The 25,176-nt window shown below is 45.8% G+C and overlaps 1 protein-coding gene across 1 annotated transcript in view; it reads left to right on the top strand.

The window, feature by feature from the left end:
* Window positions 1-25,176, top strand: part of SIM1 (SIM bHLH transcription factor 1) — a 75,915-nt gene that overhangs the window by 23,539 nt on the left and 27,200 nt on the right. The window contains exons 2-8 of the mRNA XM_053283514.1: window positions 1,542-1,624; window positions 2,947-3,036; window positions 4,710-4,818; window positions 4,921-5,006; window positions 7,978-8,177; window positions 8,280-8,386; window positions 12,269-12,416. Of these exons, the coding sequence (XP_053139489.1) occupies window positions 1,542-1,624; window positions 2,947-3,036; window positions 4,710-4,818; window positions 4,921-5,006; window positions 7,978-8,177; window positions 8,280-8,386; window positions 12,269-12,416 (823 nt within the window). The remainder of the gene's footprint in view (window positions 1-1,541; window positions 1,625-2,946; window positions 3,037-4,709; window positions 4,819-4,920; window positions 5,007-7,977; window positions 8,178-8,279; window positions 8,387-12,268; window positions 12,417-25,176) is intronic.

Raw genomic sequence — 25,176 nt, 5'->3', positions numbered from 1 at the left:
GATTCCCATCCCACCCTTTGCGGAGGAGAAAAAACCCTAGGCGAGATTTCGAAGGGCCGTTGATGCGCTGTGCCTGGCCGGGGGCCGTTGTTGGCGGCTCGGGCTTCTCCCGCTTGGTGAAAACGCCCCCTTGAGAGAGACCCATGCCTTTCATGGAGACGCGAGAAGCGGGAGACTGTTGGGGCAGAGGCCGGCCGAAGTGCCTGCGGGGTCTCCTTGCTGCTATGAAACCGTTTCTGTGAAAGACAGACATGGCCTGCGGGGCCACTTTCTCCTCGGAGCCGGGGAGCGCTTTCCTTTCTAGGAAAAAGAGGGGAGGCGGTTGTCTGCGGGCGCTTTTAGGGTCCCAGTCCTGCAGGGTAGCTAGGCTCTCTCAGCCCATTTGGGGGAAAGTGTCCGCACTGAATCCTAAGAGAGCGCTCATTAGGGCTTAGAAGTGCGGGAGATCGTCGAATAAGTGACGCTGGATGCCGGCAGTCAGTCACCAGCCCTGGGTGCTCTCTGCGGCCAGCCAAGGGCGCCGCCAGCCTCTCTGGATCGTATATCCGTCCCCAGGGAGCTGTGACGCGCCGCCGCTCCAGACCTCAGTCCCGCCTGTTCTTCGGGATTTGCAAGCCGACTCGGAGAGGAGTTCCTTCGCGTTCAAAGGGACGTACTCCCAAGGAAGGGAGCGTGCGACTGTAGCCCCCCTGCCAAAGTTTGCCGTTATAGGGAGGGCGACATAATACACCCCGCAAGCACAACACATTCCTTGAAGATACAGTTCGGGGGCGGCAACAACAACAACAACAACCCCGATCTAACAATGCACTAGAATCACTTGCCCATTTTGTTTCCGATGATTCGATTCGATTCTGAGACCTGAATGGCCATCCTGCAACGCGTGTAGGAGCCCATGCAGCTCAGCCGGCCTCGGGATTGGTGGTACTTCTTCCTAGCGTAGGGTTCTCAAACTTGGGTCCCCAGATACTGCTGGACTACCGCTCCCATTATCCGCAGCCGCAATGGCTGCCCTAGCTGCTGGGAATGGGGCAGCTGTTTGGAGAAGCAAGTTTGAGGACCCCTGGCCTAGGGTTTTCCAGACAGTGGTTTTATTTGGTGATTAATTTTAAATGGATATTTTCCGGTTCATTAGTGGCAGAGGAACTAAGTTCCCGGAAAACAGGATTTGACTTGGAGTGTTTGTGAGGCGGTGGGAGGTAAATGTTTAATAATCGAGTTGGTAGCATTTCGACTATTTTAAATTTTTAAAAATCCCGTTCTAAATATTGAATGCAAACCGTGATTTTTACTTATGATGCCTGCCGCTCCCAAACACTTCAGAGCATTTCCCTGCATGTACACCCAGACAAATACATTCGTACACGGAAATGACAGGCAATCGTGCTCCACCCCTCAGCATTCTTCACCGCGAAATGCTCCCTGCCCAGCCTTCAAGGCTTCCCTTGTCTTGCCAAATGCAGCCCTCCCCCTTCAGGAAACCCCATCGGACTCTCACGCCGGGTGTGTCGCTTTAACTCGTTGTGTCTCCTCCTCCACAGGACTTGGAGAAGCCTGGGGCCATTCCAGTCGCACCAGCCCTTTGGACAACGTTGGGCGGGAGCTGGGATCCCATCTCTTGCAGGTATTACTTTGAAAAGCAGCTCTGTCCGATGGGATTGTACTTGGCGAACGGGATCGACAATGCGGTTGAGACAAAAGGAGAGTGGGGTTCTCGGTCCAAGCGCCTGCACGGGCGTAAACATCTTATTTATTTATTTATTTATTTATTTATTTATTTATTTATTTATTTATATCCCGCTCTTCCTCCAAGGAGCCCAGAGCGGTGTACTACATACTTGAGTTTCTCCTCATAACAACCCTGTGAAGTAGGTTAGGCTGAGAGAGAAGTTACTGGCCCAGAGTCACCCAGCTAGTATCATGGCTGAATGGCGATTTGAACTCGGGTCTCCCCCTCCTAGTCCAGCACTCTAACCACTACACCAAACTGCGCGTCTGCTGGAACTCGCCCATTTTCTCTCCTATGTCCATCAAAATAAAGGGAAATGCTGCCATGGGCTTTCTGGGTAGGGCCGTTGCAGAATTTGTGGAGGATTCTGTATCATTATTCCCAAGAACTGTGGAACCCTGGTATTGACTGATTGATTGATTGATTGATCAAACACGTATGGTAGTCATGATTTATTTACGGAGCTCAGGGCGGGTTTCATGGTTCTCTCTCCGCCTGGGTTATCCTCACAGCAACCTTCTGAGGTAGGTTATTGGTGACTGACCCACCAAGGCCACTGATCCGAAGAAGAAATCCACACGGCTGAGTGGGGATTTGAATCCGGGTGGCTTCCTTAAAGGTTGCAGTTCAAACAGTAACATCAGTTCACAAGCATTGTGATTAGGCTGCGACTCAAAAGGCAGGCGATCGGTGTATGGAGCCATGCACCATGTTGTAGCCAAACACTGATCATTGATTTCTTCCAGTTAAAATCAAACTGATGATTCCACACACCCCAGATGTTGGACCCGAATAAGACTGTAGGCGGTATATTTTATATGCTATTTGTTGCTGTTTTCTCCAAAGGGTCCTGTGAATTGCTCAGGTTGCTGCTATGGTCGGAATGGTTAGAGATTCCTAGCTCCTGCTCTAGGATCTACAGTTCCCAGCGCTCCCTGGGACAGGAAATGATCCTTAAAAACTAGTGCACATCTGAAGTACAGGGATGGGGATTTAATTTGTGGTGGCAGCTGGATGCTGTTTAAACGGGAAAGTGTCACTGTCTCTCTTTACCATTTTCAGTCTCAGTCCGCGGTCTCCTCTCTTTCCCCGCCATGTCTCAGTTGCCTCTCCGCCGCCAACATTTGTCTGAGAGTAACCTGGGAATGGGGTTGAGGAGGGGTCGCAGAGGGGCATCGACTGGGAGGCTTTACACTCTCTGTATCCTTTCCTTGCAGACCTTGGACGGTTTCATCTTTGTGGTGGCTCCAGATGGCAAGATAATGTACATCTCCGAGACCGCCTCCGTTCATTTGGGCTTGTCGCAGGTATCTGATAGGTGATGGGCCGCTGCACCGCCCCGACTAACCCCGGGCAAAACTCTCCTACCTTCGTGCCCTCCGCTTTGGGGCTTCCTTTTCTGCAGTGCCTTGGACGCCTTCGGCCTTGTGGGCCTCCGGGAGCAGTTTGCCCCCGCCCCCCCATGCAGGCAGGGCCAAGGCGAAGGGTCAGTTAGATGCGCTATGAAAGCCTCCGCCGAACGCCCCATCCTGGACATTCTGGGGAGCAAGGCGGGCGAAGTTAAGGGTATCTCTTAGCGGAAACCCCACTCCCATTTATAGGTTAGTAAATCCCACTCATTTGAATGGTTTCCGGGTAAAAAGGACTCTTACTGCCTGCCCATGTCTGAGAATATCTCCCGTAGAACTCGGTAAGATTTACTTTTGCGTGAAAGTGCGTGGGATTGTGCTGCTGAAAACAGGGGACGACGCCAATGGATTGTAACAGGTAGATCCTAAACAGAGGTGCGCTTAGAAATTTTGGAGCCTGGACTTATAGGGTCTTTGGAACCCCCTCCTTCTGGAGGCTCCCACAAGTTAAGCATCATGCCCCTACACATCAGACAAACACAGTATCTTTAAACAGGTAGGTTCTTGAGGGCACAAACAGCAAATGAATTCACAAGAATGTAAGAATACAAAACAGGTATATTTATGCAAAGAAACATCTCAACCCATAACTTAACACATTTCCACCTCACAGATTTCTTTCCCCACTGCCCCCTCTGTCTCTAAAGCACCCGACACAGGTTATAATTGCGATAGGGCCGCCTGGTGTAGAGTGGGCCAGCTGCACCACACCACCCAGGACAGACTAAATAGGATTAGGGGCCCCCAGATGGTCACATGACTGAATACTCCTCCATACATAAACAAAAGACTCTCCGCCCCCACACATAGAAAACTAGATGCGAAAGAGAAGAGTTGTAGCCTAGCCGTCTTCCCGAAATGCTAGTTTTCTACGTGCAGGATGGAGTGTATGCACCATAGAGGAGCTTTTAGCCATGTGAGCCCCCACCTGCACTCTAAAGAGGAACAGTTCAGGCACAAGATTGCCACCTCAGTGAGAACTTTATTCTTCTGAATTAATCTGCCTAGGATCGGACTGCAGGCCAGTTAATACAGAAATCAGGTTCGAGGAAATCCTTGGGCCTTACAGCCAAGGACGGATAAAGTGATTGTCCTCTCACTCTCGCCTGCACCACCTTATGCTGTGTGGCTGGGCTCCTTGACAATTGTCTTGGGGCAAAAGTTGAAGACATTTAACTTTTCCCATCATGTGAAGAACCCCACGTATTCGCGTTCACCCCACGTTCTATTTGGCACTCGCTGATAAAATCATAGGAACAAGCTTTCTTTCTGTCTGCACCGCAGCCTCTTCCTGCATTTCTTTCAAGTGGTGTCAGGACAGGGCCCTCAGCCTTGCGGGGCACTGGAGCAGTTTGCCCCCTTTGCATGCATCAGGCTGGAACTGAACTGGAGGTGCGCAGGAAAGTGTCCCTGGCGAGTCTGAAGTGTCCTGTTTGCCTGCGTGTGTGTGATAATGGTGTGAGTCGTCGAAGTCCTCTATTGGGTCGCGGGTGGCTGAGGTCATTTGGGCACGCTGCCTGATGAAAAATAAAGACGCAGAGGTTTTACCTGCCCGGATTCCTCTCTTGCAGGTAGAGCTGACCGGCAACAGTATCTACGAGTACATCCACCCAGCCGACCACGACGAGATGACGGCTGTCCTCACCGCCCACCAGCCCTACCATTCCCACTTCGTTCAGGGTAAAGTTAACCGGGTAAAGCAGCGGGTGGGAAGAAAGGAAGCGGCCAGCGGCAAAGAGAAGCCTCTTCCCTGACATGCGCATTGTGCCCCTTGTCTCCTAGAGTACGAGATTGAGCGCTCCTTTTTCCTAAGGATGAAATGCGTCTTGGCCAAGAGGAACGCGGGCCTCACCTGCGGAGGATACAAGGTGGGTGGGCTCAAGAGAGCCAACCAGCGGCGAATCGAGGGAACTGCTGGAACCGCTAGCGCTTTAGACAAGGTTGAATCTTCCTTGTAACTGATCAGTGGGACTAGTGATCATTCATTCGATTTCTTTACCGCCCTTCCAAAAATGGCTCAGGGCGGTTGACACAGAGAAATAACAAACAAATAATGCATGAGCTTTACCACGTTTGCGCCTCGATTTGAAGGGCATTCACTTGAAGGAAGCCCATTCTTTTCAATGGGACGATTCCAAGTAAGACTGAGGTTTTGTGCACGGTTATTTGGGATAAAACTCCACGCATAGTGAAGCTGAAGTCAGGGCTGTAAGGCATTTGGGCGTAAGTCCCACTGAAATCTGTTGAAGTCCTGGTGCAAATGGATTCCATTCCTTTTGAATGGAATCGGAATTGCCACATTCCAAATGGAACTGGAAGTTTTAGAATGGAATCTGAAAGTGTTGTCCAGTACATCGGAACAGGTTGTACTGGACAATACCAGTCTAGCCGATCCAATGTAATAATATGTGTGTGTGTGTGTGAGAGAGAGAGAGAGAGAGAGAAAGAGAGATAGATAGATAGATAGATATGATTTTCTTAACTCAGCTCTGTGCTTCCCTTTTGCATTCCGTATTTTGGAGTAAGTCATCTTGATCTCCGTGGGAGTTTCGAACATGTTTAGGACTGCGCTGCCCTTCTGTCTATCGGGGGCTTTCCTTGGAGTTAGAAACCCTCTTTCTGGTCAGCCCTTCCGGCCGTCCTTGTCCTGGCTGTATTGGGCACAGGCAGAGACGGTCGTCCTGCCGTTTGTTGTCTCGTGTGAACGCCTGCCAAAACCACTAGATGGGCTAATTCTTACAAGACTAGTATCCATCCAGGCAGGAGTCCCACTCCCAGTTCAAAGGCGTTCGTGTCCGAAAACTTGGAAGGCATGCATCGTCGTCGTCATTTACATATCTTTTTAACACAGAAGTCCTCAGTGGGTCCCCCCCCCCACATAGCAAAGGATCCTAAGATTTAACCCCACCCACTTCCATAGACTCCGAACGGACTAATTGCCTTTAAAACACAAATCATTTGTGTTATCACTCCCCCCCCCCACACACACCTAGGATAAATAAGGTCCATTGAAGTCAATGGTCCTTTCGCCCAATTAATATGTTTTCTTGGGTGTGAAACTAGCAGTTAGATTTTAATGGAGATTGTGATCCTAAATATGTTTCCTTAGAGTAGAAGTACCACTGAGTTCGAAGGCACTTCCTGCTGTCTTAAGCAAGTATGCAGCGGTGTCGTTTTCCATCCTACACTAGATGCTGTGCTGCTGATCTTTTCTCCCCAGGACCTAATAGCAACTTGCGGGAGAGGAGGCGGTTAAATTAAACGCCTTTCCCAGCGCAAAACTTCCCAGCTCTTCCAAACAGTCCCGTGGGGCTGCAAATTAGTGAAACAAAAGCCACAGGCGACCTAATGACAGCTCTCCCGGCCGCGGCCCTCTCGCCACGTTGCTGGGGGAGAAGAAGCTTCACTCACATCAGTGGAGCACATCAGAGTAAACAAATAGGTCTGTCAGATCCCCTAGGGAAAATCTCTGTTGGGACTTCCAACCCGAGATACTTTCTCGGCCGGTAAAGTCTTTATTCTTGAGATGTTCCAGTGATTTCAGTGGCTCTTCACTTCAAGGAACTTACGAGCTGTAGAATCCAGAGGAAAGAGCGGTGGTATGCAAGGACAGGGCAGTGGAGTTGAATCAGGAATATTGGCGGTTTAATGAGGCAGAAATAATGTATATAGAGTCAAGTGCCTTCAGTGCTCTTCCTGCAGGCTGTTCGTTAGCCCCGCCCCCGCCTCTACGCCTGGACGGGAATAAAAGTAACTAAAGCACCATTCAAAAGCTGGCCTGGATCAAGGAATGGGTTAAAACCCGCCCGCCCCCCCTCAATCTTTTTACCACTGTTCGTTTGGGAGCTTTGTAATGTTGAACTGTAGAATGAACCACTTCCCTTTCACCAAAGGGCCGGTTTGCACACACATTCTCATTACGCATATACTGCAGAAGTGATGACTTAAATATTTGACCGAGTCATCATCACAGATCAGTCACCTGAGGCAGCATTTCCATCTCTTCCCGGTCCCGGATCATTTTCAGCCCAGTACTTTGCACTGCAGGCTGAGAGTCATTAGGTATCGATTAATCTCGGCTCAGACATGCATGTACATTCCTTGATTTCTGTATGCCATTACTGCGCAGTGGATGGCTGGCAGCTGGGTCATTTGCATTTCCAAGGTCCCTTCCAACTCTAATATTCTGTGATCTGATCGTACTGAAAACGTTGGTGTATGTGAATGTGTGACCGGAGGCGAAAGGTCTCTGTGGTGTCATATGTGGCGATGATGATGATGACGACTTATATACCGCTTTTCAACAAAACAAGTTCCCCAGCGGTTTACAAAGCATAAGGAATGGTTTGCTGCCCCAAAGTGGCAGACAATCTTTTCTTTCTTTTTTTTTTAAGACAAAAAGGGAGATCCCCAGCAACAGCCATTGGGAAAATGCTGTGCTGGGATGAATGGGAACAGCTCCTCTTCTCCTGCTCCATGTGAGAGCCAGCACTTTGTGTCTCTTTGCCCCATTAGCATCGATGGCCTGTTCACAAATGCAAGTCATCACGTGAAGAGCATTGCTTTACTTAGCATTAAATGGATACATTCATTTAAAAACGTGTTGCGAATCATTATATGTTGTTAGAGACCTTCAGAGTCTTTTTATTGAGAGGCGGGATATGAGTATACGAGCCCGCCTCCGGCTCTCAGTAACAAACTAGCACAGGAAAATGTGAACCAGAAATCCAGATGATTTCTAATGTCGTGGTGTGTTTGCTACATTTGTATGCACGTGTGAATCTGCCCAGAGCCAGGCGACGTTCCCATGGACAGGACTGGATCTCTGTCTCCTGACAGGTCATTCATTGTAGTGGTTACCTCAAGATCCGTCAGTACAGCCTCGACATGTCGCCCTTCGATGGCTGCTACCAGAACGTCGGCTTGGTGGCCGTGGGCCACTCGCTGCCCCCCAGCGCCGTGACGGAGATCAAGCTGCACAGCAATATGTTCATGTTCCGCGCCAGCCTGGACATGAAGCTCATCTTCCTCGATTCCAGGTAGGCTGCCACCGCGGCTGGCTTCTGCCTCCAGCAGCACCAGCATGCCAAGCCCCAAGCAGCTGAGCTGACAGCCTCTTCTGCTCTCTCTCACCCTGGCAGGGTAGCTGAGCTGACCGGCTACGAGCCTCAGGACCTGATCGAGAAGACCCTCTACCACCACGTCCACGGCTGCGACACCTTCCACTTGCGCTGCGCTCATCATCTGCGTAAGGAGCCTTTTCCCGTTGCGCGCTTGCCGCCCGAGCCTAGGCGCGTTTACTCGGAAGTAAGTCACATTGATTTCAGTGGGACTTTCTCCCAAGTCCAGGGGGTTTGCTGAAGTGGGCTTGGAGGCTTTCCAGGTAGCTGTGAGCTCCTAGCCACGCGTGCTCGGAAGAAAGTCCCACTGAGTTCAATAGGACTAGGAGGTGTGTGCATAGGTTTGCGGCAGCTTTCGTGCCGAGAGCGAGAGAGTGCAGACAGAATCAAATATTCAGATTCAGGCTTTAAAAGGACGGTAAGGGCTGCAATAAGTGAGCCGAGGGGGAAAGAGAGGGAAGCAGTCTCTAAAACAAGGGGAGCTGCTTACCACGGATCCGGGCCCTCTTAGCACCCCTCAGCCAGCCACCCGTTCCTACTGCCGGTCCTCTCCTCTTCGCACTCTTCGGGTGGGTGATATAACTGGCGCCACAGATTATAAAGCGTCCAAGGCGAGATCTAGTATATGCAGGCAGTAACAATCCTCCTGAGTTTACCACTAGAATAAACCAATCTTCAGGACTGCTTACTACTAGTTCTAAACGTGGTGGAGAGGGTCGGGTTTGTTTGTTTTTTAAGTATTGTTTTATCTGCTACTGAAGCTGCTGTGATTGCCATCAGCACTCACTACTCACTAGTTCCAGTACTCACTACTACTGCTACCAACAGATTTTCTACTGCAGAGTACTATTACTATGAGTAGGACGATTTCGCCCGCACTTCCATTTGGTTTTGGTATTCAAAGTCCAAGCAAGTGCTAACTAGTTTATTATTCCTTCGCTCAAGGAACTCTGGGAATTGTAGAAACCAGCTTGCCTGGATTCCAGCTCCCCTCCTCTGGTCTGGGAGCCTTTCCTTAATCCCAGATGGAGAGGAGGAGACACATCCATTTAGTGGCTGAGGCGCTCTCTGGCCGAAGTCCAAGGCCTTCACAGCCCCGGCTCCCCATCCTCCTTAGTCTGTCTCGGGTGGTCTGTTCCCCCAGCCCAGCATGATGATGCTTAATTTTGCAAGGGAGGGAAGGGCTCCAAAGGGTTTTAGGTCCAGACTCCAAAATTCCCTGGGTGCACTTCTGTTTCGTGGTAGGGCACTTGCTTTGCATAGGTCTTCGGTAAACCTATGGCATTTCCGAACCCACCCACCCCCAGATCTTGAATAACAAGGCCAAAGGCTCCTCTGAGATCCGTCAGCCAGAGTGGACAACGTTGGCTTAGCTGGACCAGTGGTTTGACTCGGGAAAGGCAGTCTCTCTTGTGTGTAGCTGACCCTAGGGCTGATGGGACTTCCAGACTCCGCATGTCCACGAAGGAACAAGGCCCACGGATTTAAAAGGGAACTTATTCCCAAGTCTTACCCCGAAGCACAGTGCTTAGGATAGGGACGGGAGGGGGGCGCACTCAGAGATATCCTTTGTGGATAATCGGCATGATTTTTGTCCCTGAGGAAAGCGGTCTGGTCGTGTTTGTTTCCAATTTTTTCCCGTACACCCCCCACGCCTACTTAACATATTTTCCAAAAGAAGCTCAAACCTATTACGGTATAAAAGATCGGGGGAAACGGCGAACTCCGCCCCCAAAAGGATTTATTTTTAGAAAACTCCGAGTGGCGTGCGGTCCCCCACCGATGTTTTTACGATGTGTTAATGGAATAGATTTGGCCTGAATCCACAACATTGTTTGGAAATGGGCTGATACCAGGCTTGAGAGACGATTCCCTATCGGTGGGAATGGGAAAGGTCCCAATCATTGCAGTCTAGAGTTATTAAAATCAATAGGGACGTTGCATGTGACTTTGGTGGGCTATGTATGACTCCCCTCTTCTCGGAAAAACCTTGATTCTGACATTGTTGCTCTTCATTCTAATTAAGAGCATAGGAAGCTGCCTTGTACTGAGTCAGACCATTGGTCCATGTTGCTCAGTACTGTCTACTCTGACCGGCAGCAGCAGTCAAGAGTTTCAGTCAAGGAGTCTTTCTCCCATTCCTTCCTGGAGATGTCAGGAATTGAACCTGAGACCTTCTACAAGCAAAGCAGATACGCTACCACTGAGCTAGCGCGCCATACCCAGTTTTCTCAGGTTCTGTCTTTAATACCTTGCTTCCCGATCCTAATTATATCCACACGGGTGTAAATTCTATGGATGTCAGGTAAATTTCCCAGTAAATGTATGTAGGGTGGGGTCACGTTTCCTATATATTCTAAGTAGCGTGAAAAACATTTTCCCGGGGCAAGTTAACTTTTTATACGGCTTCTTGCCACATTGCGCCCCTTAGCTCTGTGCCTTAAGTTGCCTGGCAGGTAAAATGTGCAGTCGGGGAAGCTTTTTTGCGCCACTACATTTCCACGCTGGGAAAACCTGCACGGAAGCTCGGTCAGGGAAAGAAGAAGGCAGTCGTAGCTGCTGTGGTCGACTTCAAAACAAGCAAAAGTTATCCCATAATTGATTATAAGCTCAAGACAGCACACGGAGTTAACAAGGAGTGCTTGGCTTTGAAACCACTTTTTAAAGTCTTAAATCCATTTAATCCAGGATGTCTGGTTTGCGGTCCACAGGCTTTTCAGACCCAACCCATTAAATCAAAGTACATCGATTTAGAGCTGTATTGTGTTTTTAATTGTTGCAATCTTGCACACGCTGCCTTGAAAGTAAGCTCCACCGAAATCGATGATACTTCTAAGTAAACAAAGGTTAGGATTGGGTTGTAAAAGATTTGGTTTTAATCTGAACCCCTTTGGGTCCCATGCAACAAGATCAGTTTAAATCCTAGTGCTTCAATTTAACTAGCTTTGGGACCAGGTTCTGTGGCTCATATCTGTATCACAGATGCAAGGCAATTTCAGATTAGGCTAATCTATTTATACGTTCACCCAAGGAACCCTGGGAACTGTAGTTTGAGATAGTAAAGCTGGTTGGTAATTTCATGTTGGCTATCTTTAGCCTGAAGTGTTTACAGAACGACTATGTAAATACTGGATGCGGGGGAGGAAGTCGTGGCCATTGAGCTTCTTGGTAGTGCAGCCGCGATGAAGCTTAGCCCCTTAATTGTCGCTATGAAAGGGTGTTTTCACATGTGTGACCTGAAGAGGTGACTTTCAGTTCTTACTGCTGCCACTTGGTGCACTCCAGGTAAAGAATATATCCATTTTCAGAGACTCATTGTCAGCGACTCATTTTCAGCTTGATTGACAGCCTGGCTGGATATACTACATTTACATGTAGTGCTCAGGTATGTCTTTCTGAAGAGTATTTCTCTTCCCACCATCTGCCATTGCTTTGGTAAGAGTCACAATAGTTGACTGAATGTCTGCCATTGATTGGTGTCTTATTGACTTAGGAACACAATGTTCTTCATATGTTAATGCAAGGGTGGACTAATAAAACTCTCTCCCTCTCTCACTCACTCACTTACACATCCACCCACACCCACACCCCGGAAATCAACATTCCAATTACTGAGAACACTGGAAGTGTTGCCTTGAGAAGCTTCCTGCCCCTTGATCCACTGGGGCCAGTGAATAGTCTAGGACAGGACTGCAGAACCTTGGCCCTCCTGCAGATATTGGACTGTAATTCCCACCATCCCTCATTATCTCCGGTTGGGGATGATGGGAGCTGTAGTTCAGCAATTGCTGGAGGGCCAAAAGTGTGCAGCCCTGGTCTAGGAGCAACAACCAATCCTAGAGTTTTGTCGAAGAGCTGTTTAACGTTTGTATGTCCTCAGCTTCTAAATTGACTTGCTGAAATAAAGCGGAGTCATAGCAGTGATTTACTGGTATTCCTTCTTGACGTTACGAGGCTACTGGGATCAACCAGCCCCTGGCATTAATTCTGTGGTTTGCTTTCTCTTGCAGTGCTAGTGAAGGGGCAAGTCACCACTAAATACTACCGCTTCCTGGCCAAGCAAGGTGGCTGGGTCTGGGTGCAGAGTTACGCCACCATCGTTCACAATAGCCGATCTTCGAGGCCTCACTGCATCGTTAGCGTCAACTATGTGCTCACGTAAGTGCAAATCCTGGAGGGCTGCATCCAAACTGAGTGTGCAGGTTAGCATATGTACTGGGGCACATCATGCACCAAAGATCTGCTAATACATTGGCATCCACAGGGGGAAAAAAATGCTTGATGGATTGCATCAAAGGTGCTCTCCTCCTCCTCCTCCTCCTCCTCCTCCTCCTCCTCCTCCTCCTCCTCCTCCTCCTCCTCTTCTTTTAGGGGCCTGTCATGAAAGTGCTTTAAGTGGGGTCATTAAAAAAAAAAAAGACCACTATTTCAGACCTAAAAGAAAAGAAAACCTCATAGGGCCAGGGCTTCAGTTGACAAGGCCCATCCCTCTCTGAGAGTTTGGTAGGAATCAGATGGAGCTCTTTCATCTGCCTGAAAGCTTTTCCCTCCTGTCTTCTTCTGTTTCCCCAGAGGGAAAAGAACAAGATTTAGGGCTTTGTCACCCCTCAAGTTTGCTCCCTCTCCACCTTTTTACAGTTGAAGGGGCACCCTGCATTAAATAAAGTTTAATGCAGCGTAAAAGAAAGGTTTCAACGTACGGAGTTATTTATACTTACACAGGACATCTGTTTTTCTTTTTCGCTCAAAAAGCGGGGGTGGGGGGACCTGGGAGTTTGAAGTTCTTAATTTTATCCAGAGTCTCTATCAAAGCCCCATGGTTTTTTCTTTTCTTGTTCAAAGGGATGGAGCCATAGGGAGGGAGAGCAAAGAGAAGGCTGGAGTGACCAAAAGGTGGTTCAGTTAGCAAAAGAATAAAATATAGAAAATGGGGGGAAAGGGTAATGGAAATGTTGACTTTTGCTCCTCATTCCTCATACCTTCACCATTAAAAGTTAGGCACTGCCAAAAGCTGTGGTCTGTAAAAGCTATAATAAGGCTGTTCACATGAGCAGCCCTACGAGGCTTGGGCAGCCCTGCTTGTGTGAAGCATCAGGATCAAAGCTGATGCTGTACTGCCTCCCTGGGTAGACATAATTTTTTACTTGGGCTTTTACCCAGGTCCAGGTCCTGTGTCTGCCTGGGCCGCAGGCAGCCCAAGCAGACATAGAGCCAGCTGCCTAGAGTGCCCAGTTTCAGGGGAAATCTCTCAATGTACCATGCTCCTTATGTGATGCATTAAGGGATATCTGGAGGCTGGGCTTCATTTTTCCGGCCTCTAGAGATCTATGCTGCCCAGAGCAGTGGGGATTCTGTGGCAGAATCTCTGCGATTGTCCGGGGTGGGTGGAAAGTAGTGTCCTGCCTTTCCCCTCCTGCCAGAAATGGTATTGTGAATGACCTCAATGTTAGGCTACATGCTCAAGGGAATTTAATGTGGATTAACTGGCGTTACGCACAGTTATCTGCTCTTCTAAGATCAGGAACAGGGTTGCTAATGGTAGATACCATTAATTGCTTACTTAACTAAATCAATGCAATTAATTGCTTAAATGCATGTTTATTGGCAGCCTCTGATTTGAAAGCATGTTGGTGATCGTAAGACTGTAAAATATTACGGAAGTTCAGTTTACATGTGAGCTTTGTGAGATGGCTGTTGCCAAAAACACTCTTCCCCATGGCTGACTCTCAGCTGCATTGGTAATGTATTAATGCAGCTATCATATAGGCCATCTGGATCATGAGTACTGCCCACCACTTCAGCTTCAGCAGCCCCAGTGGATCTTTGGCATTGGTGTAGAGAGTATCTGTATGACGCAAGTACTCCATGTGATGAATACAAATATTACAAAATAATTCTATACCACTTTTCAACATAAGTACCCAAAGCGGTTTACATAGATATAAATAAATAAAATGGCTCCTTGTCCCCAAAGGGCTGACAGCCACACCCCATATATACTGTGTATGGCCCTATTGATCCCCAGCACAACAGCAACAGCCATTGGAGGGGTGCTGTGCTGGGGATGGATAGGGCCAGTTGCTCTCCCCCTGCTAAATAAAGAGAATCAGCACTTTAAAAAGTGCCTCTTTGCTCCGCTAGCCGGGGAAATAGAGATGCTGACAAAGGAGAAGTGGATTTGTGGTGAGAACCATGCTGCATTCATCAAGGGTTTTGTGTTTTGCTGTGTCATCCCTGCACCACATATACAAGATCACACCATTTTAGTCTGGTTTATGGGTGTATCTTCACGATTGATCCCTCCATACAGATGTCCTCTTGACTTTCTTTTTAGTATTCTGTTGAACTCACCAGGGGGGCATAGCGATATCTGAACAAAGGGTGGCACTTGTACCCTTTAGGGCAGGGCTGCACAACTCAAATGCCCTGGCGGGCCGGAACCATCCACAGCTTGGCGTGCAGGGGCCGAGGGCAATTTTTAGCACATTATTATGTAAAAATTAAAAACATTGTTAGTTCCTTGTGGATGTTTTCCCCCTATCAATGGACTCATAGTTTTAACCAAGGATAGTGGCCAGAAAATAGGCCCTGTCCCTGCTCAGTCAGTGGGGCCGCGGGAGTGCACACCAGCCCCAAACAAATGCCAAGTCCTCTCCTCTCCCTAAATTGTTGTTGCTTTCAGGCTGCAATCCTAGGCATGCTTACATGGGAGTAAGCCTCACTGGTACACCATGGAACATATTTCTGAGAAAACATGCACAGGATGGTGCTATAAGGCAGTTTCCAGCTCCTGTGTTGCTGCAGGATACCTGGGGGCCAGTAAAATAGTCTCTGTGGGCTGGATCCGGCCCCCGGGCCTTATGTTGTGCAGGCCTGCTTTAGGGAGAGGGGTCCAGCCAGCTTAGCCAAAGCTTGCTCTTTGCTTCCCCTCCCACCTCTCCAAAGAAGGAGGCGGGGAGGGGGACAGGCAGGGGCTCATCTTGACTTTTTGTCCCAGGGCCCCCTCCAACCTTGTTAAGCCCCTGCTACTCAGAACTGGTAAATGCTGGGGCAGAGATTTCTCAGCTTTTCAATGTGTGCTTCTGGGTAAAGTAGGTATTCTAATCTACTTCTGTGTAGTGGTGGTCATTGTTTTCTGTACTAATTGACAAGGTTATAGCTTTGCATATGTGGTGCATTGCACATTCCAGCCATAAATCATTCTCATGTTCTGGTTCATGCTCACAATAACAAACTCTGACTAGAATCTGTCCTGCAACCATGAATAGGCATGAAAAGTTGGGGGGAAATCCCATCTTATTTCTCTCTAACTGCACTGAATGTGAATAACTAGAAAGCGTGTTAAGAGATAACCGAGTCATGAGTGTATGCTTTGAAAGATGTGTAAGTTGCTTCAAGCTGTGCCCGTCAGATAAGAACACTCATATGTATTTAAAAAGAGGCAAAAGATCTGGATTAACAAGTAGACCAGGAAATGTGGACATACATGTGGAAAGTGTATAGAATGATGGGTTTTGGAAAGAGGTTCTTGAGATCATTACAGTAACTTGGGACTGCAATCCACTTTGATTCAATAGTAGTCTTAGTGTGCTTTCTGAAGAAACTTGGCATTTAGCTTTGAGATGACATTTTATTTTACTTACATTTCAATAGTCAGAATTTTGAATACAAACTTTTGAAGATGATGCCTACATTTCCTTGTAACATGAACATGCCCTACTCTGTGTAACAAGGTGTGTGTGTGTGTAGGGGGGGCATTGTTGTCATGCCTTTCTAGGGACCCAAGGTGTGGTTATGAAGCAGGCAGTTTCCCAAAAGAATTGACATACATAAACTTAAAATCCAAGTAAAAATATATTTTATTGAATATAGAGGGAGTTTTGAACATGATAAACTATGTGGATCATTCCCACATGTCACAGGACACAAAAGATGGGCCCAGGCACTAATATGTAACCTTGGCTATGTGGATTCTTTGATCTGTATGCTACCCTATCTAGTTATAAGTTTGCCATACTATCTAGTTACTATGTGAAGAGTAAGAAAAGGGAAGCAGGTGAAGGTTAAAAGGGGATGGGGAGAGAAAGAATATGGACAAACTAGATGCAGAACATAACCGGGCTGGGGGCATGTTGGTGAGAGATCCATCCAGGGAGCGGGAAGCAGGCAGAGATAGATTTGAACAGCTTTGGAGAAAAGACACAGATATGGGTTGGTTGACAAAATGTGAGGCAGGAAATGCCAGAAATGTGAGGCAGGAAGACAGGAACAGACACAACTGGATATAATCAGAGAGAAGGGACAAGTGGAGAACTGGAGAAGAGGGAGAGGAAGGGAATGAGTAAGGTCTGTCTGACTGAGATTGGGGAGAAGAAGTAGATTGATCCCACCCAGATCTCCAGAGAAGCCAGCAGGACCAATCTGAAAAGGAGCTTGGACAGATTTGGGCAAATGACCTAGGAAAGGGCAGTAAGAACCAACTTCATCCTAAGGGGAAGGCCACAGCATGGCTTCCCCATTAGTGAATAATTCTTAATAGATTGTTCTGTACCCGAAATGTTTAGCACATCCCTAGTCAGTACTTCCATCTTATTTGGATTCAACCTCAGTTTGTTATCCTTCATCCAGCCCATTACCACCCCCAGGCAGGCATTTAGGGAAGTTATGCCATTTCCTGGTGAAGTTGGTATGGAGAAATAGATCTGGGTGCCATCAGCATATTGATGATGATCTCTCCCTGATGATCTTTCCCAGAAGTTTCATATAGATGTTAAAGAGCATTGTAGACAGTATGGAGACTTGTGGAACTCCACACTTTAGTTCTCGCTTTGCAGAGTGACAGTCTTCAAGCTACACCATCTAGAATCTGCAAGAGAGGTAGGAACGGAACCACTGCAAAACAGTTCCACCCAATCTCATTTCCCTCAAGAGACCCAGAAGGATACCATGGTTGATGGTACTGAAAGCCACTGAGAGATCCAAAAGGATCAGCAGAGTCACGCTACCCCTGTCGATAGCCAACTGGAGATCATCCATCAGGCCGACCAAAGCAGTCTCAACCCCACTGATTAAGTGCCGTCAAGTCGGTGTCGACTCTTAGTGACCACATAGATAGATTCTCTCCAAGTTTTCAGCTGGGCCTTTAAGGTCTCTCAGTGGTGCTTTCATTGCTGTCACAATTGAGTCCATCCACCTTGCTGCTGGTCATCTTCTTCTTCTCTTTCCTTCTACTTTCCCCAGCATTATGGACTTCTCAAGGGAGCTGGGTATTCACATAATGTGTCCAAAGTATGATAGTTTGATCCTGGTCATTTATGCCTCAAATGAAAATTCCGGATTGATTTGTTCTATGATCCATTTGTTTGTTTTCCTAGCTGTCCATAGTATCGTGGTGTCCATGGTATACCCCATAGCCCACCCCAAAGCCAGTTTGAAATGAATCTAGATAATCTGCATCATCCAAAACTGTCCGGAGCTGAGAGGCCATCACCTTGCCCAACCATGGAAGATTAGAAACTGGTCTGTATGGCCAACTCCAAGGGATCCAATGAAGGTTTCTTCAAATAAGGTCTAATAAAGCCTCCTTGCCCTCCCTCAGATAAGCATTTATGATACTTACCAGACATTCTCTGATAATACAACTACCAGATGCAACAAGTGAAGTTGGATAAGGATCAAGAGAACTGGTAGTAGGATGCACAATCTGAAGCTCATAGCGGAAATATCATAGCTCCGTGGAAGCAGAACATCTGCTTTGCATGCAGAAGGTCCCACATTCAATCCCCATATCTCCAGGTAGGACTGGGAAATACTGGTGTGAAATCCTAGATAATTGCTACCATTTGATGCAGACAGACAATACTGAGCTAGAAGGACCAATTGTTTGATTGTGTATGGCAGCTTTCTGTGTAGCGATGTAATTGTATCCAGGGGTGCACTGGGACACTCTTTCTGTCATGTGGCACTGGCTACACGCCCAGGATAAGGGAGAAGAGGTTTTTTAAAAAAATATTGGAGGTTCTTGAAGGTCAGTTCACATGTGTGTACATTATACTAGCAGCTGAATGTTTGAGCTGCCTCCATGGAAGAAGAGCATTGCCCGCCTGAGTATCAGTGGAAGGGTAATAATAGGCAGGCATGGCAGAAGCACAGAGTTGCAGCTTTGTCCTCCCTCAGTCCCTTCCTGGCTTCTGTCATTTTGGCATCTTTCGTCACAGAGCTGGAAATCAAAGAACTGGCTTTTATGTACTAATGAGAATGGATTGGGAGGAGGGTGTGTGGAGGAAAGTTCATTGGCCTGTATAGTGCATTGGCCTTAGAAGAAGCATTGCATCCTCTATTAGAATGCCTGTTGGTGGAGGCTGGATCATGCTACAGGGTGACAGAGTTCAAGAGATGGTGTGTGTGTTCGTTCATGCGCACACATGTGTGCGCGCGCACACACAAACACTCTTAGCTAAATGCCCATTTGCACTGATGAGTGAGGTTAGGGTAGAGGGCAGGCCTGTATATTTTACTGGGTGGGTAGTGGGAGGGATGTCTGTCTCCAGTGGCAAAGCTGTTATTTTTCCCTGTGTGACTGAAGGGCTGTCACTCACTTCTAAGTGAAAAATAAAGAATGCACTTGCACCAGGTGGCAAATTCAGTATTTGCCCTCTTTCAGTTCTGTCTCAGATTGCAGCATATTGACTGTGCTCTATAGAACCCAATAAGAGCTGGTGAGTACTCAGTTAACCCCTATCTGCATAGCTCCACCCCCAGTTCTGTTTTTTGGTCTGATATGTTAGCGTGTGATGTTAGAGTACAACGGAATCTTGGAAATCTCCTCGTCCTCCTCCTTGTCCTCCTCCTCTTCTGCCGCTGCCATACTAATGGCATGACATGCAATATAAAATGAGGTTTATTTGGCTCAAGTAGCAGCATAAAGCAAGCACTTTTCTCTGGAGGACACCTGCAGAGATTTCACTGCATACATTTATTTATTTTCTCTTTTACTTACTCACAGTATCTTCACTAACGCCTACCATTAAATGGGATGACGTTCTTAGTTATGTGCTTACAATATATAAAAGTCCTAATTGTTCTCCTCAAATTATGTCATGGAACTTGCTGAGAAGAGTCATAATCTGAGATACTTAATTTGTGTAACAGGCACTTAATGGTCGACGCCTTTGTTTTGCAAAGGAAAAACAATGGTTGTACTGCTCATCATAGTTCACTAGATGGTCACTGGGGTGTGGATGGAGAAGAAGCAGGACAAAAAAAGATCTGAAAACCCATCTGTTTAGAGAGGCTTTTAAAAGTCTTTTAACTAGAGTCCGATGGGTTTTTAATTGGGTTTTAATTTTTAATTGGGTTTGTTTTAATCAATTTTATTCTATGCTCTGTTTTATTTGTTTTATTGTTCAAATTTGTAATATTACTTTTACTGTTGTGAGCCACTCTGAGCAGTTTTGTACTGGAGGGGTGGGATGTGAATATTTTAAACAAACAAACAAACAAACAAACAAACAAAGCCACGCCATTGGTCCATCTCACTCAGCATTGTCTACAGAATGGTAGCAGTTCTCCAAGTTTTCAGGCGGGAGTCTTTCCCCAGCCCTCCTTGGAGATGCCAGGGATTGAACCTGGGACCTTCTGCATGCAAAGCAGATGCTCCGCCACTGAACTATGGCTCTATTCCCCCAAATAACATTGGTTATTGTATGTTGATGAGGGACATATGTATTGTCTTACAACTTGAAGCTTAAAAGGATTCTGTTTTGAAATCCTTACCTTTAAACTCTTGGACCCTCATTTCTAAATCTCTTAACAGAAGCACACCAATAGCTATCTGTAAACTTATTTCTACCTCCCCTCGTCCCTCCGCACTGTTAGGTACATAATAACAATAGCATGACATGTATTTATATTCAAAGAGTGAATCTCAAATTTTGTTTTACCATTTTAAATAAGGGTGTTGAATGTATATTTAGTCAAGCACTACCGCATCAAGGGTTTAAGCAGATTAGAAATGAATGAATCCAATTAAAGGCCACATCTGTGAAATTTCATAGGTCATCAGCATGAATGAACTGTTTGCACAGTAGCAGTAAAGAACCCATAAATGATTAGCAAGCTACACAAAGTTTAACTAAGAGTTAAATATAAAAGATGGAATAAAAATATTTAGCTTAAATGGAGATTTTTCAAATACATATATCAATAAATATATTTGTTAATGACTGCTGTTTTTCTGAGACTGGTCAAAATGCTCTTAGTTATCATATACTAGACTAAAACGAACCTCTGAGGTTCTCTGTCCAAAATCCTTAACTAAATTGGACCTGATGGATGTTTATCCAATCTTGTCTTAAAACCTCCCAGGAGGGAGGTCTTTTAACCGCTGCTATCATTCAGAGGTTTTTCTTTTCCTAGAACGTAAACCAAACATATTTCTTGAACCATTGCTGCCTGTCTTTGCTATCAGTACAAAGGAAGCACAATTGTTCTCTCTTTTTATTAAGGACGACTTCTCAATGTGTTCCCTGTGCTCTGCCTTTCTTTCTTTCTTTCTTTCTTTCTTTCTTTCTTTCTTTCTTTCTTTCTTTCTTTCTTTCTTCCTTCTTCTTCTTCTATTCATTCATTCATTCATTCATTCAGTCAGTCAGTCATTCAATTTCTATACCGCCCTTCCAAAAATGGCTCAGGGCAGTTTACACAGATAAATAATAAATAAATAAGATGGATCCCTGTCCCCAAAGGGCTCACAATCTACTGTAAAAGAAACATAAGATAGACACCAGCAACAGTCACTGGAGGTACTGTGCTGGGGGTGGATAGGGCCAGTTACTCTCCCCCTGCTAAATAAATAGAATCACCACGGTAAAAGGTGCCTTATCTATCTGGATAAGGGCTGAAGTTCTAATACTTATTTGGAACTAACCCAAGTTGTTCTTCCTTCCAAGTGATAAGCACTTGGGATCAGATTAGAAGCACACCAGTTCCTTTCATATTTTTGTGTTTTAAACCACAAGGAGCACTCCTGCTCCCTTATCATTGGAACTGCCTCCACCACAAGGCAGAGTGAAGCTGCTGCCTCCTTCAGGATTTGAGCACCACTGTAAGCTATTTAATTTCATTATCAGGTTTTTTTTTACTTAGGGTGTGTGTGGGGGGGATTGTTTTAGATTTCTGTCACATAGGTGGTCTGAAATGTGTTCTTTTCCTATATAAACTTGAATGGTTGCCCAGCCCTTGCTTCTCAGGTTTTGGGGGTGGGTGGTGGGTGGGGAAGATCCTTTTACTTTGGAAACTCATGCTTCCTGCTTCTGGGATGCTTCTTCTTCAGTCAGCAATGGCATGCGTTGCTGTCTTGAATGGAGAAGCTGCAGCAGAATCTTAGGCCCAGGGGTGGGGGATGAAACTTCAAACCAGGTTGAGGTGGTATGGAAGGAAGAGGGTATGGAAGGAAGAGGGTATGGAAGGAAGAGGATTGATCTGGGGCAGTATTCCAAGCTATTATAATTATTTTCCAGATGTGTCTTGGACTAGTTTAGTGCATCTAGTTCCAGAGATGCAGCTAGGTAATTTTGGACTCTCGACCTAATGAGCTTATGCCCCTGCCCCACTGCAAAATAAACATGCTCTCTCTGTATATATATTTCACCACAAACCCACTGATCTGGGCCAGAATGCATTTGGGGTTGGGGGAAAATGACACAAGCCCCAAAGAATCCATACATCTTCTTGGTCATTCACCACAAATCCACAAATCTGGGCCAGAGTGCATTTGCTGCCCCCCACCCAAATGAAAAAAGGCCAACAAAGTCCCAATGGATTCACACAGCTTCTTGACCATTCACAAACTAATTGGGACACAACATATGCCCCTTGATACACAATTCAAACACAAAACCAACTTGGACAGACAGTCCATTCATAAGGAAAATAAATTAAAACCACAACACATGCCCCTTGCTTCACAGTTTTCATGCATAACTTTTAGATCACAAACCACCGAGCATAGTGCATTTGTTTTAAAAAGTTGTTTGTTTATTCAGATGTAACAGTTAGTTCTACTTTCACTAGTTGTGAAGTACTCTATGGATAGAGAGAACTCATTCTGGTAGCTTTATTGCAGTAGGGAAAAATTCATTTAAATCACAGGGTTGACTGATTCCCTTGATATAAAAATAAACAGACTCTTGGGCTGCATGTGTGTCCATTTTCAGAACTCGAAGCTCAGCTATTCTGGAAATATAAAGGGTTGGACAAAAATGAGGGTCATGCTACACATTTTTATGAAGGAAAAGGGCAGAATCATTCACATGGGGATAGAATTATGGTTCAAGGTGGTGGTGGTGGTAGCCCTTCATTTCCAGTTGTCTTTTTAATTTTCTACCATGAAACAAGCCACTTATAGGACTTTTTGGGGAAGTTTTTTAAATTAAAAAAAAAAAAACATTAAAAATCAGCTCATTGCCCAATCTGCTTCAAAATCAACACACAGAGTCCTGATAACCTGACCTACATATGTGCCAAATTTCAGAACTCTAGGTGAAGACTTTCTTGAAATATAAAAGGGGCCCTCTTTTCCCTTGGGGAACATCATGGGCCCTCTAGGAGAGTTGGCACATGGACCTAGGCCCCCAGGTACCTGCCTAATGGTGCCCCTGTCTGGTCCTCACAAGACAGCTGGAGCTGATCTTGCACTGATCCTCCATCAGTCCAAACAGCAGATAATGTAGTGACAGTCAAACTATTCCTGATCCATATGATATAAGATTAACAAAAATCATCGAGAAGTTCTAAAAATGATTACTAACAGTTTGGGTATGCACAGGGCCGGATTAAGCTAGTGTGGGGCCTGTAGCATATGTTATGAGGGGGCCCCAAATTAAAAAAAAAATGCCCATAAATATTGAAACATAAATTATTTACTTGCATAGTAAAGTAAATTTTTTCATTTGCCTAGTGTCCCCCCACCAACCATCCCATGCCTCCACTCAGCTGAGCCAGCCAGTCAACAAACTTTGCAGAACACCGCCCCCCCCCTTTTGTGACTCCTGACCATGGGTTCTCCTTTGGAGTTATTTTCACAAAGAGAAAGGGGGTGGGGAACAAAACTCTGAATGTTTAAATTAAAAGGTTCTCAGGAATTCTGTACTTTGAGAAATCTGAACCTATTAGCAATTTTGGCACACAACAGTGGATGTTTGATTCCAATGTGTGCAGAACATATTGGATCCCAGCAGCCATCACATTAAAAGGGCCATTTGACAATATTAAGAATATATGTTTAACCTCTTGTGCAAGCCTGACAGGAAAGCAGATGTATATTTAAAATAGTTGATGCATTGCAAATGAATGTGATTATGATGAGGTGCATTAGCAACTTCCATGAAAACAGAAGTATCCAAAAGACAATCTTTTGGCAGGAGGCACAGCCTCTTTCAATCTAAATTACACTAACATGCTTAATATTAAAAGGAGGAAATGCACAAATCATTCAGTGCAACCCTAAGCATGTTTACTCAGAAGTAAGCCCCACTAAACTCAATGAGCCTTACTCTCTAGTAAGTGTGTTTAGGTTTGCAGCCTCCGTTTATCTTTGGACAATTTCAACGGGCATCCCAATGTAAAGCTAATGAAGTTGGCAACGCAGCAGTAGTTGTTTCAGTTCTAGAGGAGAGGAAAGGAGCTCACCTTAAATTTGGCAGTTCCTTGAAAAGCAATGATCACAAATTCCCTCCCAACAGCACTAGATACTAAAGGAAGATATAAGTGACCTTACCCAACAAGACCATAACATAATCTCCCTCCAAGCTCCCCTCAATGGATCCAGTAAACTTTGAGACTCCTCTTGCCGTGCATCTTACTTCCGGCTTTCTTTTTCCTCTTAAAGGTACACGTTCTCATTGTTTACCTTTACCCTCTACCAGACAGTCCGCTGGCAACATTCAACTAGCATCTTCTTTAGCTTCCTTTCTTCCGCCCAGCATTAATAGTTAGTTGTTTTTTAATCTAAACTGCTTTTATTTCTTTTACTCTCTTTGTGTATGTTTTTAAAAACTTTTACAGTTTAAACAAATAAGGACCAACTCCCTGGTGATTAAGTTATCTTTGAGACCCCTTTGCAAGCTATCTGTTCCTATTGTTGTTCTTACTACTCCCTCCCGCGCTGCTTAACATAATAGATGACCCAATCAACACCATGGTGCCAGGAAGACCTTGCTTAAATGCCCTCGAGCGAGGCGAGCGGTGCGGGAGATGAGAATGGACAGCAGCAGGCAATGAGGAGAGTCAGCAGAGAGCACCAAATAGAGTGCAAAAGAAGGGGCAGACGTTCAAGCCAGGCATGCGGGGCCCTAGAAAATGCAAGCCTGTAGCAAATGCTACATTTGCTACTATGTTAATCCGGCCCTGGGTATGCATTCATTTGAAACGAATGGAAGAACAAGTGGAATCAGGCCGTTATTATTATTGTTGTTATTATTATTATTATTATTTTGATTTCTATACTGCCCTTCCAAAATGGCTCAGGGCGGTTTACACAGAGAAATAACAAACAAATTACAATTCATTTTAAAAAATTTGTTCTGAAACAAATGCCTATAGTTACATATGGATGTCTAAATGGCACAACCGGTAAATTTCATTCATGCTGTTTATAACTGCATTTATTTTTCTTTAGCAGGGACTTGCTTTGTAATGCATCTGACTTCTATTTCTGTTTTCTTTCTACACTTTACATGTTCCACTGTAGCTCAGTTTTCAATGGCTGCCCTTTTAAAAACGTATACCCCAGCTTTCTTTGAAATGAAACTCAAGGTGTCTTTAAAAAGAAAAAGAAAGCAACATGACAAAAAAAAAGTGTGGCTGTCCCTTGCACCAACCTTGGGCTTTCTCCCAAAGGCCCTTGCATCATTAACCCAAC

Source organism: Hemicordylus capensis, chromosome 1, assembly GCF_027244095.1.
Source record: "Hemicordylus capensis ecotype Gifberg chromosome 1, rHemCap1.1.pri, whole genome shotgun sequence".
NCBI classification, from domain to species: domain Eukaryota; kingdom Metazoa; phylum Chordata; class Lepidosauria; order Squamata; family Cordylidae; genus Hemicordylus; species Hemicordylus capensis.
The sequence above is the reverse complement of the archived record's forward strand: the minus strand, read 5'-3'. Positions and strand labels throughout refer to the sequence as shown.